Raw genomic sequence first — 17,144 nt, 5'->3', positions numbered from 1 at the left:
AAGAAAAATGCAGGCACTTTGTTGAACAGTGCCAGGGATCCAGTGACAGCAGATATGGATAAGGCTGAGGTACCCAATGCTTTTTTTGCTCTATCCTTCACTAACTAGGTCTCTCTCCTCTGTGCTTAGTGAATGAGTTCAAGGAGGAGACATGTCAGGAGCAGGTAAGAGTAAGACAGGGGTTACTTGAGAGGACTTGATCCATAAGAGTCCATGACACCAAATGGCTGTACACAAGGACGCAGAGTGAACCACTTATCATCCTTGCAAGGCCACTTTGAAAAGTCATGGAGATGAAAGAAGGTTCCCAACAATTGAAGAAAGGCAAATGTTGCAACCAGCTTCAAAGGATGTTATGACGACAAAAGGTCAGCCTCCCTTTGGTCCCTGGGAAAATAATGAAGTCCTCTTGGAAGGAGTTTCTGAGAACTCGAGGGAGGGAAAGGTCAGCATGCCTTTACCAGGGTTAAGTTATGCCTGAGCAACTTGGTTGTCTTCCTTGATAAAGTGATTAGATTCACAGACAAGGGGAGAGTAGCCATTTTCTTTGAAAAATTAGGGAGCAAATCAAATGCTGAAATTTTAATCACAGTTCTTCATGGGCTGAGGGAGAAATCTATGTGGCCTCTCCTTCCTTTCTTCCTGTAGAGGAAAACCATAGCCTAACATAAACAAGACAGATAGTAGGAGAATCATTAGTGATAAATACTTGTCCCAGAAAGAAAGAAACAAACAAAAGACAACACAATTTATTCCAACATTTATTATTTATTGTTTGTGGAGTTTTTTAAGACCTGAGAGGGTCAAGTTAGAAACATACTGTTGTGGTTTGAGTTGAACCTCATTGAATCATATGCCTAGTGTCATCATGTATTTACAAGCCCTATTGGATATCTAGAAAGACAAGAAAATTCAGGGACATGAAATGATGAAAAGTGAGTAGATAGAGAAAGCTAGCTTAGAAATCATTTTGTCAAGCAAACTCCATTTGTGTCACAGCATGAAAGGTAGATCCAAGAACAAATACTGAATAAATACCTTACCACAACCCTGCAAAATTTCCAATAGGAAGGAGAAGACTTTGGATGCTACTTTGACCAAGACGGCTTTAATGCAGTGAGCACAGCAAGCAAGTGCTTCACGTACCCTAGGAGTATGAGCAAAAATTTTCAACAATTAGAAAAATAAAACAAATTCTTAAAACATACAGGAGTGGTGTGACAAAACAGATTAAACACTGTGTGTGTTATGGAAAACATCAAAAACACTGATCTCTAGTAGCCTCACTACTCTATGTGGCTTCAAATTTGCTGCGCGTTGTGGTCCCAGACAAACTCTAGTTTTCCAGTACTGCCAGATGTGGATACAGTTTACCTAGTCAGTAATTTTGAAAGTCATTTTTGCAAAGTAAATAACACATTTTTAAATCACAAGATGTACACTTAATTTTAATACTAAAAGCATAGCAACAGAAAAGCAGATAACTCAAATGCTTTCCCATTTTGGGCCTACCTGTGGTTTCTCTGTTTAAAAGATATTTATTTAGTACACCAGCTATGCAATAACTTTTAAATGCGCATGCGTGTGTGTGTGCGCGTGTGTGTGTGTGTTCGGTTTTTTAAGCCTCAGAGAAAAACGAACATCATGAAATCTATGCCAGTTTGTGAAAGTGAAAACTGTTGTGCTGAATCAACAACCTCTTCCTAAATCTGTATCTGTCTTAGCAATAGGGCTCACAATCCATAACACTATCCATGCGAGGCAAGAAAGCGTAAGGAGAATGAGTGGTGAAAGACACTCTTCTACCAGCATGAAAACTGTCAAGAGAAGTCTTCAGTTCCAGACCACTGAACCGAATGATATTTTAGCTGCTCCAAGCCATCGGCTTTTGTGCTAGGATTAAGCTGTTTACTTGTATTTGACTTGTACTTGCAAAGGAGTATTCTGCTTTTGCAACACTTCTACAGCCAATTTCAAATTAGATAAAAAATATGATTTAAACTGACTATTGTTCTTCACTGTGTTGTACATCAGATTTCTCTTTCCATGTTTCATACATTCCATATGTATACAAAGAAGAAAGAAAACTACATAAAAGGAGAGAAAAAAAACATTTAACCAGTGACTACCAGTTACCTATCCATGAAAGCTTTCTGGGTAATTTGCAACACCTTACACAAGGCAAGAAATTATGGCAAACGGAATGAGTTATAATAAAGCTCCATTGCCTTCACTCACTCTTTTCAGCACCAGATGTTCACCCACGTTGTTTATTAATAGCTGCTCAAGACACCTCTGTGCCAGCTTTCAGATAGACCTCTGTGAGTCCCATTCTCAAGCAGTGAACATGGCCCTTGTTCAGTGACAGAAAATATCCAGCTTGATACTGGTTCAGTGGCAGAGAAAATCCCTATCACATAACAGTAGCAGGACACAAAGAACTGATCTAGTATAAAAATCATGCTGTCAGTTCAAATTTGTTCCAGACACTTTGATGGAATATCTTTGCAATTGCAAAGCTTTACATCCGAGAGAGTATTGTCTGTTCTTGCACAGCCAGCCAAAATCATAAATCCAGCATGAACTTTGTATTGCTTGCTCTGCTAATTCAACAGGGATGTGATCATGTGCCCAAACCTGGCCTGTCTTTTAGGTAATCAAATAATGCACAAATTTGGCACTAAATATCATTCAAGCATGACTAAAGAGGCGGACACTCCCAGGAAAAAAGACAGTCCATGCAAAAAGAGTAACAACTATTTATGTTGTGACAATTTTGACAACCAATCTCAAAATTCCATTACCATAGAAACTTTCATTCTTGAAAATCATGCAGAATTACTAACTTATGTGCACCGTCTCCTGCAACACCAGGTATGGACTATATTAAAATCAGAAAAGGAAAGCTATGCTGGATTAGGCAGTCCATTTACTTACATATTTCTCACTCTGAGAATTATAACAACTACATGGCACTATCTTGTCTTCATAAGAGTTTATAAAAAAAAACAACAACTATACTGCTCCTGTGAACATTTATACCACCTTTCCAAAACATAGCAGAACTGCATCTTCACTGATAGCTGTAAGTTCACAAATAGGATGTAAATTTTAACTCAATAAGTACACAAGCAGGTATATTGCTCCAATGAACCTCTATAGAAATATCTATAGAGGAGTTCTTTCATAGCATCAGCTCTATATTAAAAAAAAAAAGTAAAAAAAAATAAAATGTATCTCAAACCCACCAACCAAGGACATCCAGCAAAACTTGTTATACTTCAAATTGCACTAAGTAGCATTTAACCTGGCATCATACCAACAAAACCATAACCAAAATCCTGAAAACTAGCAAAATCAGGGCAAATATATGCCACTGCAGCACTCTTAACTTGTTTACTATTGCCATTTTCTCTATTTCTGTTGAAGAAAATACAGCACTAAAAAAGAGAGGAACCTCTTATCTGTAAGTCATTTATTTAAATATCTAAACACAAGGTGTGTTACGTGATGTCAATGTTGCAAACTTTTTGGGACATAATATTTTCATGAAAGCCATTTGAAACCTCATATGACAGAGAGGGTAAAGAAATGGATTCAAAGAGGAATTAATCCACAAAAGCCAAAAGGTTATTTCATACAGGGAGTTATGGATGCACTTTCCTTGGCATGCCCCACGAATAATCATCAGTAAAGTGTATGGGGCCCAGCAAATGGCAAAGACACATACAATTACAGCAAGTGACCTCGCTGTTTTCCTGTCCCGCTGCAGTTTTGATCCAGTCCTTGAATCGCGAGAAAAAGAAAATTCCTTTCTGAGAGCCCTGGGACTGGTTTGTGTTGGAGATGGACAGCTAGCCATCACTGCTGGTCTCCATGACCTCGTTAATGATGAAACACTGTCTTCTGTTTCCAATGAAGAAGGCATTCCTGGTCTTAGCAAGAGGCACAATCTCCAGGACATGCTGCTGGTTCTTGGAGACTCACAGGCCTGCACGCTGCCACGCCGCTGGCGCCTCTGGATGTTGTGGAAGATACGCACATTGAAGTAGGTCACCGAGAGCAGTGGCACAAAGAACTCCAGTGTGGATGCACACAGGAGGAAGTACCAGTTCTCAAAGAACTCAGCATAGCACTGATCCGCTGCTACCACGCTGTGGCCAACTACATGCTCCCACAAGAGGATTGCTGGGCAGTAGAGGAGGAAGGCAAAGACCCAGACAGCCACCATCTTGATGACAGGGTTGGACGTTATTCCTTGCTGGGCTCTGTAAGATACCTGTGAAGGAAAAGTACATATCAAGTATTCAGATAAAATTTTCAAATAATTTTTGCAATCTCAAAAAGACAAGCAAGTGAATAAAGTATTACTATTTCTTAAATATAGAGGGTTTCATACTTGCAGCTTAAGAAAAAAAAAAAAAACAACCAAAAAACAAGAAACAACAACCAACCCTAAAACCACAACACTGAGGAACAAGATAAAGAGATAAAGAGATTAGGCATTGTATCAGCAATTTGCAAGTGAGAACCCCCCAATCTAACACAGCCTGTGTCACTCAAGCTACCAGACTCATGAAAAGCAAAGGATATTGATCATCTTCTGTTTGGACCAAACACCAGGTAAAGCTTAGAAATGGTGAATGATAATATTTACTACTGCATTCCCCAGATATTTTCTGAAGCAGAAGAATGATAATACTCAAGAAACATCCCTTACCTCTCTGCATAGTCTGATCCATTCTTCTTCTTGCTTCAAGGGATTAGTTTCCACCCAACTGCTTGTTGGCAGCTTATGTCATTCACCCCCTGCAGTAATGCAGACCCTATCTGATCTTCACTCAGTCCATCCCACATCTCTCTCCACACTCTCCTCTCTTTTTAAAATTAAGCCTAAGCACATCCTTGACTCAACCGAGTTTCATTAACACTCTCCTCATGACCAGAGTCCAAGTTCTCCACACTCCTGCTGCCTGTTTTGTACTTTGACCTCTCCATCTCCTCTGTAGTGCAATTAAATAGTTTCTAATTCAGGGGGCAGGAGGGAAAGAAATACTGAAATCATAGGCAAGGCATTTTCCTGTCTCTAAGTACCAGTGCAACACAGAAGCATCAAATTTTCTGCTGAAAAAAAAGGTACAATAAGTAATTTAGCTTCTAGCATTATTGTGAACACTGAGTTTTATTGAAATATATCTCTCTCTATATATATATAAAGAAATAATTAGAAATTTTCTTCTTACAGCTTTTGTAACTGACAGGAAACGGTCGTAGCTGATAAGGACGATGCTGAACACTGAAGCTGTGCACACGAGATAGTCCATAACTAGCCAGACCTTGCACATGCCTCTTCCCAAGTGCCACGTCCCTGTCAGAGCATAAGGGATGTACAGAGGCATACAGAACGCACCTATGGAAATAAACCAAATGCACACGTCAGTTAGCACTGCAGGCAGTGCTTGTGAAACCCTAGAAGCATTTCGGTGGAATCTGATAAAGCACGATACTGACTAGAATTGTCATTTAGAAGGCTTTGAATTCTCAGGCAACCAATGAATAGTTGACCACTGCCGAGGCACTAGTAACATTCTTATCATTAATATCTTTCTGAAAGCTGTAACGCATTTATAGTGTATCATTATTACTTCTCCTGTTTATATCACCTGCTAAAGGAAGGAGCAGCTGGCTTTTCTACCTGCTGAAGCAAACACTATTCTGTATTAAGCTAATGAAATTTAAAAAAACCAAACAAACTCCATCTTCCCCCACTACCACCGCCAATGGAGTTTACTGACTGCTTTCTACATTAAATGATATAATTGACATGCTTCTATCCTCTCGGAAGCACAACATGGTGTCTGGAAGACTTCCAGAAGTAACTTTTATAGAAACATGGTATGAATTTCAGACTAATCTTTAAAACGATCTAATCAGAAGGCTGTCAAAAACTGCACAGTGAATTAAGTACACCCAGTCTAACATTTCTTCTCATCATAATCCTTGATCATAATCACTTTTCAGTGGTGAGCTAATAGGGTACGATCTATGAGAACACAAGTAGTGGGAGCATATATAAGTGACACACACTCATGGCTAGCTAAATTTAAACTGCCAAATTCAAATAATGTGAAAGTGCCAATGTGGTCTCGTTTTAATGGATTTCTAGGCGATTACACTATACACACAGTCACAGTGCAGCCTTGCAAGGCTGAAGAGCTAACGGCATATTCCACTGCAATGCAGGAATGCAGTGAACAGCAATTAAATGGAATCTCTGCATCTACAGAGCAACTAACAGTTGGTCCTTCCAACATAATAATGCCAAATTAGCTCTACTTCCTTCTTTGACAGAGGACATTATTTACTTTGTGCTTCTCAGCTGGATGCTGGTGTTTGTTCAATATGGTGCTAGATGATAGGAATGACTGGACTCGATGAGCCAGTGGATCTCTTCCAACCTGGTTATTCTATGATTCTATGATTCTAGATTGTAAGCAAGACCAAAGAACGCCCCTCTCTGCCCTGGTTTTCTGTTCACTGTTGTGTTTTTTGCCCTGTGCATTGTAGTCAGAGTGCAGGCAGCAAGAGCTCTGGGGCAAAACAAAGCATTTATGAGTTGGAAACAGTCATCCATATGGGGGAAGGGATCAAAACATTGTACAAGGAGATCTGGACATTACAAAGACCAGAGTATTAGAAGCCATGCCCTATAACAGAATGTCTGATACTGGCAATAAATTTTAAGAACAAAGACAATTTCTTGAGTTCTTTCAGTATCCTTCCTAATGTACAGGTAAAAGAAGTAGAATAAAAACATTTCCGAAAGATTTTGTTGTAATGCGACTAGCCAAAATAGAGATTTCATTAAATAGCCACACTTGTTTAAAACCAGCCTTCTGCCCATTCAACAATTTAAACAAGGCTTTCACCAGACACTGAACAGTCCACAGAATATTTCGACACATCAGTCTGCAGCTGCACATCACACTAGCATTTTAATTGTACTTTTTCCCAGTACAAATTTCAAAATACATTGTGATCCTATGTGTAAACAAATATATATATGTATACATGCAAATATGTTTATATATAATATAAAACTCCTAATAAAAACTCTTTGGTTTAGAATTTTTATTTACCTACACAAACACATATTCCTAAAATATGACTCTAGATAGAGAATATACAGTGAAATGTTGAAAGATACTATTCGTCACTATTTAGCTGCAAACTTGAGATGATTATCTTGTTCAGCATGAGAGTAGATTGAATCAGAAGACATTAACCACGCATGCGTTTCTTCCAGATCATACGTGCTTTATTCAACTTGTCCACCTAGACTTTAGTCAAGACTCTTCACAAACAACTCCTATCTTTGTTATTCCACATAGCTTCATGCACACTAGTATTTTTTTCCTGAAGCAATATTATTAAGCATTACCTGTCTACTTGGCAAGGATCCACTTCTTATGATAATGTAATTCTGAAACAGAAGGCTGCCAAGACACTTAATGCAGTTTCCACCATTCCTCACCCTTCCACTAGAGACACAGATAGGAAATAGTTCTCTTTGACAAAACTACACAGCAAAAGAAGACTTTTTTCTCCTAAGATTCGTAGGAAACAAATAAACATGCCTCCACGGCTGCGACTTACCCACTGCAAAGTCAGAAATAGCAAGATTGAGAAAGTAATAGTTACTGCGATGCCTGAGGTTTCTGTCCATGATGAAAGCAAGGACCACCAAGATGTTTCCAAGGGTGGTGACCAGAGTTAGCAACACCATGAGGAAAGCCAGCAGCACGAGCACACCCAGTGAAAACTGGGAGCTCAGTGGCTGTGTGGACAAAGTCTCGTTACAGGTTCCAGTTGTATGCGGAGTTTCAGCAGTGCTGTTGGGCATGTTGTGTGTCCAGGTCGGTTCAGTCTGGGAAGAAATTTGCATCTGGCAGGGTTATCCAAAAGGTTAAGATTTATAAGGAGTATAAACAGAATAGGCCAAAAATCCAGTAAATATCCAAAAAAGATTACTCAGGAAGGGAAAAAATCAAAAGGTTCTGCTGCTAGATAAATCTAGTTTTCCCAAGACTTTTTAAACCGTGTAGATCTCTAGAAGAGTTACTAGCTAGAAATATGCATTTTTTCCAAGCTCATATTTTAAAATGCAAGTTTTTCTTTGTGCAACCTGATCCTTATCTAGTGAGGTCAGGAGGGTTGAGATTCTCTTCATGCTTTTTTCCCTCCCTCCCTTCCTCCCTCCCTTCCTCCCTCGCAGAAGTGTTTTGCTTGCTAGCACTATGTACAATAACTCTTTTTTTCTTAATCTTGGGTACCTGCCTTTACGAGAATTTAAACTACTTTCTAATTTCATCCTTGTTTATCTAGTGTCAGCATATTTCAGCAAGTTTGTGGTCCCTCTCTATTGTGTTACAATTTTTGTTGATCTAAGGCGTGGTCATTTCATTGCTGCTGTTGTTGTTCCTCTTTCTGTGCACTGTAGGGCTAAAAACTGATATGCTGTAAATAAGCATACATATACAATTACTTACCAGAGCAGTTAATCAGTAATGAACGGTCCAGCCCTCAGAGATCAGTCGCAAAACGCCCACTGAAATTGGTTTAAAAACTCGTACTGGCCACCACAGTGACTCGGCATTAGCTGCTGCCATCCCAGAACCAAGGCACAATTTACTGACTCCCTGAATGTGACTGAGAGATTGGCAATTAACTTTAATAGGACGAGGCTTTTCTTTCCACACTGGTGCGAGAAACTGTGTGTCTTCGCAAGTGCTTGTATTTTGTATGAGTAATGAAGCCACTTTGCAGAGAGCTGTGAGTATTCCACACTTGTAAAAATTCAATCATTTTTTATTATGGGCTCTGAAAACACTTTGGTGTCTAATTTTGAATACTTAAATTTGAAAAGCGTTAGCTGTCATGTCTGTGCTTCTGTTGTGGGAAATAAATTCATTAGCATTTGCCACGTGCTTTTACTAAACATTTGAATGGCAGCAGTGCAAAAAAAATGCAAAACTCTATTATCCATACAAATATCTTCACAGCATGCAGATCCATTACTGCTCTAAGCTTTATTTAGACTCCAGGTAATGCTGTAAATGTAGAAAACGCTTTCACAATGACTACTAAGTAATACCACTAGCCTTTCCTCTGCTAGCAATACTGAAACTGATCTACACAAAGTTTTTGAGGTCAAAGCTATCATGTGGTTGAAAAGAAAATAAAGTGGTGAACAAAGGTGGGGCCAAATTAAGAGTTCAGGCAACTGTGTATTCCACCTGCCTCAGCTACCTGTAGCCTAAGGAAGAGTGTAAGAACATGGCAAAATACACTGCTTGTGTGGTCCCTGTGCCTCTGTGGTTATTCAAGGTGCCAATATGGTGACATTTCATCGTTTTATTTTCACTTCATCTTCCTAACAGTCACCTTCTTACCCCAAGAATTTCTGCTCCTGCATTTTATCGATAATAAAAGACATCATGTTGAAGGAGAGTAACAATCCTTCTGTTGTTGCCATGCATTCAAATCCAGAGAACAGCAGGAAAAATGTCATGGATACTCTCCTATCATTGATCCTACATAAATTGGTACCATGTCCCAATTATACTTCTTCATCACACCTAATGCAAACAGTCCTTTTTGATTGGTCTCACCTTATCATGGGAGCAACACCTCCCTCCTATGCATTCAGAGTGACAACCCCCTGGTAGGAAGCACTGAACCTAAGGCAGTTTGCACACACGCAATATACTTGCTGCAAACATTCATAAGTGGATGCTCAGAAACTGCAATGAGACACACAATCTAGAGGAAAGTACGTAAAATGTTTTCTTCTTTCAGACTCAGGAATGCTTGGCCTCAGACAGGAAGAGGTACTGGAATGGGTTTCCCCATACCCATTAATATCCCCTCTTTTTCAACTGTAGAAGATGGGAGAAGACCCAAGCTCTTAAATATTCTTTACTACTGGAAACTTTCATATATACTTTTGATTCTTAACTTGTCCCTAAATGGCCAGAAATACCAACTTGAGCTGGCAGGTATTCTACAGAATGACCATCTATGAGGAAGCAATATATAGCTACCAGCCCCAAAGGAAAATGCATTTGTTATAATCTCCTGAATCATTTGTTATGATCTCCATGATGACAAAAGGCTGCAAAAACCTTACAAAAGCAGAAGAATGCTCTGGAAGAATACAGTTTCGTAAAAAACACACAAACAGACAAGCAATGAGCCTGAAAACCACTGTTTGTAGCAATTGCAGTTAAAATTGAATCCTCTTAATAGCAAACCCTTTTCTCAAGTTTTATGCATTTTTTTCTTCAGTGGGAATCTATGCTAAAATAATTAAAGCTACAGAAGCAGTTAAGCTACTGAGGTAATTTGCAACTACTGTGCCTGTTAATGGTACAATTACAGTTCTGAGTTGTAATGTTTTGGACTTTTTCTTTTCCCTCAAGCTTTACGAAGTATAAATAGAAAGGTTCAAATTGTATCTTAATCAAAAATCTTCAGGGCTGAGGAACTGAATTAGGAGCATATTATGTGTATTAAATAAGGACGCTGCCCACTTAACAGCTTCCAAGATACACCCACTACATCTTCACTTCTGTAGCACGCAACAGACTATCAGTTTACCTACAACATATATGCAATAACTGTGCTAACCCTTCTAAGATAAGAGAATCCAAGAAGTTATGCTGAGAAATAAGTTATAACTTTGAATTCTCTGCTTTTGTTTGACATTTTTATTTATTGATGCAAGAATTAAGACAGCAGCTGAAGTGAAATAAAGTTTAGAAGTTCTAGAGTCACCTGGGAACCTGGAAATTCTTGGCTCTACTTCTAGTCCAAGCGGACCCTCCTTGCACTTTTCAGTCTGTTACTTGATCTCTTTGCTTCAATTTCCTTAGCTCCAGAAGGAAGGTAATGCTTAGTGAGCTTCTCAAAATCTGAGGGAAATTCTGCATTAATTAAAAAACTATGCCAGTGGCAGAGAATGAAAGACACTCTCCAAATTAACTTCAATCTATTAGTGAAAATAACTCCTTTGGGAAATAAGGAAGCCAGATTTCACAGCCTCCAAAATCAAGCTGAAGACATGATTCATCCTAGCTCAGCACTTTACCCATATACTCTCCAGTCTCAAGAGAAGATTCGGCAGCTGACCTTACCAAACATCTTAAATCCGAGGATGCTTTCTAGCAGTATATGGCTATCTAATTCCTCTCCATCTACCCCCTTCAGCATTTCTTCTTGGAACTAACTTAGATCTAACTCGGTTTCTTGAAATATTGGATATCTAACTCTTTCACACCATGCTTGGAAAGTCTGTGTGCAGCAGAGCACCTGAAAATATGGATGCTGCACTCATGTGCCTTGTTAATGTACCTCAGACGCCACAGACCTGTTTTGCACAAGTCATAACACCATATAACTAAGCTGCTCACATCCCAAAGATAATCTACACCAGTTAGCAAGTTTGGGTTTTTGTTTTTAAAAAAACATCAGTAGTATAAGTTAAGTTTAATAGAAGAACCATTACATAAGTTTTAGCAGATTTTAGTGTGGCTATAGCTATGATTAAACCAGGCTAGAAAACATGTCTAGCTAGAAAAACATCTGAAGTAGATAATAAACTGCTGATTTGCAGCTGGGGTCACAGCAGCATATGAACTTCTTGATGATAATCCTATAAAAAGATACAGAATTTTATTCAAGTAGACATGCTAGACAACAAATCCATACTACAGATTAATACACCAAAAGGATCCACAAATAAATGTTACAGCTTTCTCTTCCCTTCCTTCTTCCCCAAGCATTAAACAAGAACTGATATTAAACAGTAAAAGCATCACCCTGAATTATCTGCTTATTAAAGTGTCCAGACTTTGCAATATCAAGAAATTACAAACAGCCAAGAACTACTATGCTGCAATTAGAGAGACAATTATCTTCACTTTTAAAAGTCAAGGGCAGTAGATTTTAAAGACAAGTGACCTATGCGTATTTCAACATGGAAGATTTCCAGATATGCAGTAGGACATTTAAATCACAGAATCACAGAATCACAGAATCACAGAATAACCAGGTTGGAAGAGACCCACCGGATCACCGAGTCCAACCGTTCCTACCAAACACTAAACCATATCCCTCAGCACCTCGTCCACCCGTGCCTTAAACACCTCCAGGGAAGGTGAATCAACCACCTCCCTGGGCAGCCTGTTCCAGTGCCCAATGACCCTTTCTGTAAAGAATTTTTTCCTAACGTCTAGCCTAAACCTCCCCTGGCGGAGCTTGAGGCCATTCCCTCTTGTCCTGTCCCCTGTCACTTGGGAGAAGAGGCCAGCACCCTCCTCTCTACAACGTCCTTTCAGGTAGTTGTACAGAGCAATGAGGTCACCCCTCAGCCTCCTCTTCTCCAGGCTAAACAACCCCAGCTCTCTCAGCCGCTCCTCATAAGGCCTGTTCTCCAGCCCTTTCACCAGCTTTGTTGCTCTTCTCTGGACTCTCTCCAGAGCCTCAACATCCTTCTTGTGGTGAGGGGCCCAGAACTGAACACAGTATTCGAGGAGCGGTCTCACCAGTGCCGAGTACAGAGGGAGGATAACCTCCCTGGACCTGCTGGTCACGCCGTTTCTGATACAAGCCAAGATGCCATTGGCCTTCTTGGCCACCTGGGCACACTGCTGGCTCATATTCAGTCGGCTGTCAACCAACACCCCCAGGTCCCTCTCCTCCAGGCAGCTTTCTAGACAGACTTCTCCCAGTCTGTAGCACTGCATAGGGTTGTTGTGCCCCAAGTGCAGGACCCGGCATTTGGCCTTGTTAAACCTCATGCCATTGGACTCTGCCCAGTGGTCCAGCCTGTTCAGATCCCTTTGCAGAGCCTCCCGACCCTCCAGCAGATCGACACTTCCACCCAGCTTAGTGTCGTCCGCAAACTTGCTAAGGGTGCATTCGATGCCTTCATCCAGGTCATTGATGAAGACATTGAACAGGGCTGGACCCAGCACTGAGCCCTGGGGAACCCCACTTGTCACTGGCCTCCAGCTGGATTTCACACCATTTCCCACCACTCTCTGGGCCCGGCCATCCAACCAGTTTTCCACCCAGGAGAGTGTGTGCCTGTCCAGGCCAGAGGCTGACAGTTTCCCAAGCAGAATGCTGTGAGAAACTGTGTCAAAGGCTTTGCTGAAGTCCAGGAAGACCACATCCACAGCCTTTCCCTCATCCAGTAACCGGGTCACTTTGTCATAGAAGGCAATCAGGTTAGTCTGGCAAGACCTGCCTTTTGTGAACCCATGTTGACTGGGCCTGATCACCCGGTTCTCTTGCATGTGCTTCATGATAGCACTCAAGATCACCTGTTCCATGACTTTCCCTGGCACTGAGGTCAGACTGACAGGCCTGTAGTTTCCTGGGTCCTCCCTGCGGCCCTTTTTGTAGATGGGCACAACATCAGCCAGCCTCCAGTCCAGTGGGACTTCCCCAGTCTTCCAGGACTGTTGGAAGATGATGGAAAGGGGTCTGGCCAGCACATCCGCCAGCTCCTTCAGTACCCTAGGGTGAATCCCGTCCGGCCCCATAGACTTGTGACTGTCCAGTCGGGCTAGCAAGTCTCTGATCACCTCCTCTTGGATCATGGGAGCCTCATTATGCTCCTCTAGCTCATGGGTTTGTACACAGGCGGAACGACCCTCCTTACGACTAAAGACTGAGGCAAAGAAGGCATTAAGTACCTCAGCCTTTTCCTCATCCCCTGTTACTGTTGTCCCTTCTGTGTCCAATAGGGACTGTATGGTCTCCCTAGTCCTCCTTTTATTATTTATATATTTGTAGAAAGATTTTCTGTTATCTTTCACTGACTTGGCCAATCCAATTTCTAGCTGAGCCTTAGCCCTTCTGATTTTTTCCCTACACAATCTCACTTCCCTCCTGTAGTCCACCCAAGAGGCCTGTCCCTTCTTCCAGAGGCCATAAACATTTCTTTTCTTCTTGATATCCCTCAAGATCTCTCTATTCAACCAAGCTGGCTTTCTCCCCTGCCGGCTTTTTTTCCGGACCACGGGGATGGCTTTCTCCTGAGCTGCTAGGACCACCCCTTTGAAGAGCTCCCAGCCCTCCTGGGCTCCCTTGCCCTTGAGTACTGTCTCCCATGAGACTTCACCAACCAGCCTGCTGAAGAGATCAAAGTCTGCCCTCTGGAAATTTAATGTTACCGTCTTGCTAACCACCCTCTTCACTTCACCTAGAACAGAAAATTTTATAATCTCATGGTCGCTTAGTCCTAGGCGTCCACCTACCGCCACATCCCCTACAAGGCCTTCTCTGTTCACAAACAGCAGGTCCAGGAGGGCACCTTCCCTGGTTGGTTCATTCACCAACTGTGCAAGGAAGTTATCTCCCACGCACTCCAGGAACCTCCTAGACTGCTTCCTTTCTGCTGTGTTGTACACCCAGCAGATATCAGGCAGATTGAAGTCTCCCACCAAAACGAGAGGCATCGATCTAGAGATTGACCCCAGCTGTTTATAGAAGAGCTCATCAGCTGCTTCTCCTTGGTTGGGTGGTCTGTAACAGACTCCCATCACAAAATCTACCTTCTGGTGGGCTCCTCTGATTTTGACCCACAGGCACTCAACCTCCTCATCTCCACAATCCATCTCAGTGATGTCCAAGTCCTCCCTTACAAAGAGGGCTACCCCACCTCCTCTCCTACCCTTCCTGTCCCGCCTGAAAAGCTTATACTCCACCATAGCCGTACTCCAGTTATATGAGTCATCCCACCACGTTTCCGTGATGGCAACGACATCATAGGCCCCTTGCCCTACGACAGCTTCCAGCTCTTCCTTCTTATTTCCCATGCTGCGTGCATTGGTGTAAATGCACTTCAGCTGAGCTGCCGAGCCTTCAGCCCTCCTAGAGGGAACAGGGTTCTTTCCCAACTGCCTGGTAACTGGATCAGTTGACACCAGAGTGCCTGCATCTCCCTTAACAGCCCGAGGTGTGTTCTCCCCCACTTTTTGTGCGGTGAGGTACTGGTGGTCCTCGCCCGCGCACCCTCTCCCAATCACCAATTCCCCACATCCAGGCTCATTCCTGTCTAGCCTGGGCTCAACCCCCTCCCCCTTCACATCTAGTTTAAAGCTCGATTTATGAGCTTGGCTAGGTTTCTGGCAAGGGCTTTAGCCCCCCTAGGAGACCCATGTGTCCCGCCCTTAGCGAGAAAGCCTGGGGGTGCGTGAGCCCCCCCATGATCAAAAAAACCAAAGCCCCTCTCCTCGCACCAGGCTCGGAGCCAGGTATTAATCGAATTCTTCCTCCTGGCTTCCCCCTCCTCTCTATTTAGCATTGGGATGGAGCAGAATACTACTTGTGCCCCAGAGCCCTCCATCACTTTCCCAATTGCCCTGAAGCCATTCTTGATGGCTTTGGCCTTTTTGTTTGTTAGGTCATCATTACCAGTTTGGACCACTATCAAAGGATAGTAGTCTGTCTCGTGAACCAGGGAAGGAAGTTTTCTAGCTACCTCCTTCCCTGATGCACCCGGTAAGCAGCAGATGAAATGTTCTGTTTCATCACCACTGCTTGAAGAAATGCTTGCAAGAATGACACTGCTCAATTGTCTTGAATTCATTAAGGCTCTTCTCTTTGAAGTCTGTTTTATACAGAAATCACCTGGCAGTTCTCTAGAAGGCACTTTGCTAACAAAATATCCCGATCAGAGACCAGATATGAACTCCAGCTCTTGGTACAGTCACTTAAGTTTGAGCACAAAGAAAAATAAATCATTCTGATAGTACCTTGTAGGAGACTGGGGTCCTGTAATGACTAATCTGGTTTCAGCCATACTCTTGATTCATTTCCAAAAAAGCAAAGCAAAACCAGTAAAACAGTAAAACAGAGATAAGACAGAACAGAGTGGCAAAAATAAATTAAACAGAAGTCACAATCTACCCTTTTCTTCTAGTGTTTGTTTCTTCATGGACATATTTTTATGACAGGCAACTGTAGTTTAGATATGAATTAATGCTATAATCCCTTTCATGTATTTTTTCTTTCCCAGTCAATGAAAAATGTAATTCTACCACAAGAAGGGGATATGGCTAATATTGTCTTAAACAAATTTACAATATTTGACAACAAAAACTCAGCTGTTAAAAATGTTGCTTCAGTTTAATACTATACTTTCTCTTAGGATATTATTTTTAATATAAGTTCTTGCCAGCCATTTTTGTGATCTCTTTCCCTTGGCTGGGTCCTTTTTGCTATTTCATGCACACAATCTGATTTCTCACCAAGTTACACCATCAAGTTCTGGACTGAAGAACACTGGTGCTCCATTCTGATTTACTGATTTTCAAGACATTCCGCTAGATCCTTATTTAGAAATCTTTAATTTTAAATCATAGCTTCCAATGATAAGCAAGATTATTACCCTGTTTAGCAGTAGGAGTTTAGGATATCAGTATTTATAATAATTCATTGAACAGGAGTATGGACATTTCATCGTCAACTTACTCAAAAGCAAAGTCTGATCTCACCCTTTGTTACTGCTAGGGGAGGAAGCTGTGCCAAATCTAAAGCAGATCGCCCATCAGCACACTTCAGATATCAGAATGCAAAAATTCCTTCCTTTCCCACCATCGGGGTACTTTTGCTGATTCAGCTTAACTTTGTTTAACCACAGGAACCTGCAAAAATGGTGACACATACCTAACAGAAACAGCAAACCTTTCAGCTTTCTGCACAGATACATACTGTGGGCTACAACTTCTTAGTATCTGTAAAGCATACCCCCAAAAATCAAAAATAATTACTTATGTCAGCAACATAAAAACTAAATTATTTTTATTTATCAAAATGACAGTGCTATTATGATTAAAAGTAGTTGTCTATTTTGTTTTCTTCACATTTCTTAATTAATAAGTGAATACCAATCTAACATTACTATCGTTCAGAGACAAATGATGTCAGTAATTCCACTCTGTTCAAAAGCAATGCACTGGCTTTAAAATAACATACTTCACAAGCACATACACTTCAATGTGCTCAAACTTCATCAGAGATACCAGCCTATCCAAGGTCAGACTAACAGGAACCTGCACCTTCCACAAATA

General features: G+C 41.3%; 1 protein-coding gene across 2 annotated transcripts; it reads right to left on the bottom strand.

The window, feature by feature from the left end:
* Positions 1-3,487: 3,487 nt before the first annotated feature.
* LOC138718589 (histamine H3 receptor-like) lies at positions 3,488-8,636 on the bottom strand. 2 transcript variants are annotated; one of them, XM_069853098.1, is made up of 4 exons: positions 8,550-8,636; positions 7,657-7,927; positions 5,244-5,410; positions 3,488-4,279 (listed from the first exon to the last, which is right to left on the bottom strand). In XM_069853098.1, the coding sequence occupies exons 2-4, from the start codon at positions 7,901-7,903 to the stop codon at positions 3,488-3,490; spliced, it is 1,206 nt and encodes a 401-aa protein (XP_069709199.1). In that variant the 5' UTR covers positions 7,904-7,927; positions 8,550-8,636. The 2 variants fall into 2 exon arrangements, with proteins under 2 accessions (XP_069709199.1, XP_069709198.1); XM_069853097.1 differs by lacking the exon at positions 8,550-8,636 and having other exon boundaries at positions 7,657-8,188.
* Between the last annotated feature and the right edge of the window lie 8,508 nt (positions 8,637-17,144).

Source organism: Phaenicophaeus curvirostris, chromosome 3 (assembly GCF_032191515.1).
Source record: "Phaenicophaeus curvirostris isolate KB17595 chromosome 3, BPBGC_Pcur_1.0, whole genome shotgun sequence".
Classification (NCBI taxonomy): Eukaryota; Metazoa; Chordata; class Aves; order Cuculiformes; family Cuculidae; genus Phaenicophaeus; species Phaenicophaeus curvirostris.
Note: the sequence above shows the minus strand (reverse complement) of the source record. Positions and strands in the feature narration are given on the sequence as shown.

Coding starts and splice junctions, on each gene's coding strand:
- LOC138718589 (XM_069853097.1), bottom strand. CDS start 7,945: ATGCAAATTTCTTCCCAGACTGAACCGACCTGGACACACAACATGCCC. Junction 5,411..7,656: donor TATTTCTGACTTTGCAGTGG/GTAAGTCGCAGC, acceptor TTATTTCCATAG/GTGCGTTCTGTATGCCTCTG. Junction 4,280..5,243: donor TCCTGTCAGTTACAAAAGCT/GTAAGAAGAAAA, acceptor TTTCCTTCACAG/GTATCTTACAGAGCCCAGCA.